The sequence below is a fragment of the Poecilia latipinna genome, unplaced genomic scaffold, assembly GCF_001443285.1.
Source record: "Poecilia latipinna isolate Pla-1442-1.1 unplaced genomic scaffold, P_latipinna-1.0 Scaffold2, whole genome shotgun sequence".
NCBI classification, from domain to species: domain Eukaryota; kingdom Metazoa; phylum Chordata; class Actinopteri; order Cyprinodontiformes; family Poeciliidae; genus Poecilia; species Poecilia latipinna.
In genome coordinates this window covers 668,334-669,445 of record NW_015112618.1, presented here as the reverse complement: position 1 = coordinate 669,445, position 1,112 = coordinate 668,334, and the positions used below count along the sequence as shown (strand labels likewise).

At 39.0% G+C, this 1,112-nt stretch overlaps 1 protein-coding gene across 1 annotated transcript in view; it reads left to right on the top strand.

Moving 5' to 3' along the window:
• tsc22d2 (TSC22 domain family 2) overlaps nt 1-1,112 on the top strand; it is a 44,588-nt gene that overhangs the window by 37,750 nt on the left and 5,726 nt on the right. The window contains exon 2 of the mRNA XM_015041376.1: nt 677-728. Coding sequence (XP_014896862.1) covers nt 677-728 — 52 coding nt within the window. The remainder of the gene's footprint in view (nt 1-676; nt 729-1,112) is intronic.

Here is a 1,112-nt window from a genome sequence, read left to right as displayed (position 1 = left end):
AATTTTAGGTTTTACAGGTTCCCGCCCCCCCCCCCCCCTCCCCTCATTTGGATAAGCCATGCTTCATTATGGATTGAGGCTTGTCTACAGACACGTAGCTTTGGGTATCTACTTTATCTAGAAGTGCTTACTGCTGCAAAAATACACTTAGATTTGTTTTTAATATTCTTTTGTTGCCTGTAAATTTACTGTTTTTTTCATTTCATCCCTCCCTATAAATAATAATAAAAATAAAACATCCTTTAGACTCGGTTTTGTCAGAGTTCAAAGGTTCATCATCCATTTGGGAGATTTTGTTTTAATCAAAGATGTCTGGATGGACTGAACAAGTTTTAGATGGTGAACTCTTCACATCTAGCCTCAGTCTGCTGTTTCTCTTTTCACTAAATTCTCCAGTGGCACTGAAATATTTCAAAGTATTGTCAAAACTCACTGTATTGTCACTACAAATATGAAGAGCTCTGAAACCTGAACTGTGCCAAAATCTGCTCTTATTGTTCACATGTTGTTGCTTTTACTTCTTACCTGTATTGGCCTCCAGATTTATGACTATTGCTCCAGGAAGTGGTTATGAAAAGACTTAATGTTATTAGTGAATATGAAATGTCTGATAGGAATCTGAAGCGCATGATAAATGCTGAATAGTCGTCTTATCTCTCCATCTTTCTCTCCACAGTGCATCTGGTGCCAACGTGGTCGCCATCGATAACAAGATTGAGCAGGCCATGGTAATTTTTCTTTATTTCTGCATTTCAACACACAAACAATGAAGGTCAGGCTGCACAGGTTTCCTGTTGTGCCTCAACAATGATTTAATTTTCCATGAAAGCTTTTCCGCTGTTAAGTTGGATCATAAAACTGACTTTTGGGCTGCAGTTTGAACTGTTTTCAGTCGGCATTGATTAGAAACGATCCGAGATAAGTAATCGCACATAGAAGGCACTTGAGCAGTAAACTTGTTTCTAAAAATAGATCGTTCATCACTGCTTTATCTCGGATATCAGGAATGTGTTTTGTTTGTATTTGCTGTATACTAATGTCCCCTTTTTTTTTTTTTTCCCCCCCCCCCCCCCCCCTTCCCCCTCTCTTTTTTGTCGGGCCACCTCTGCTCT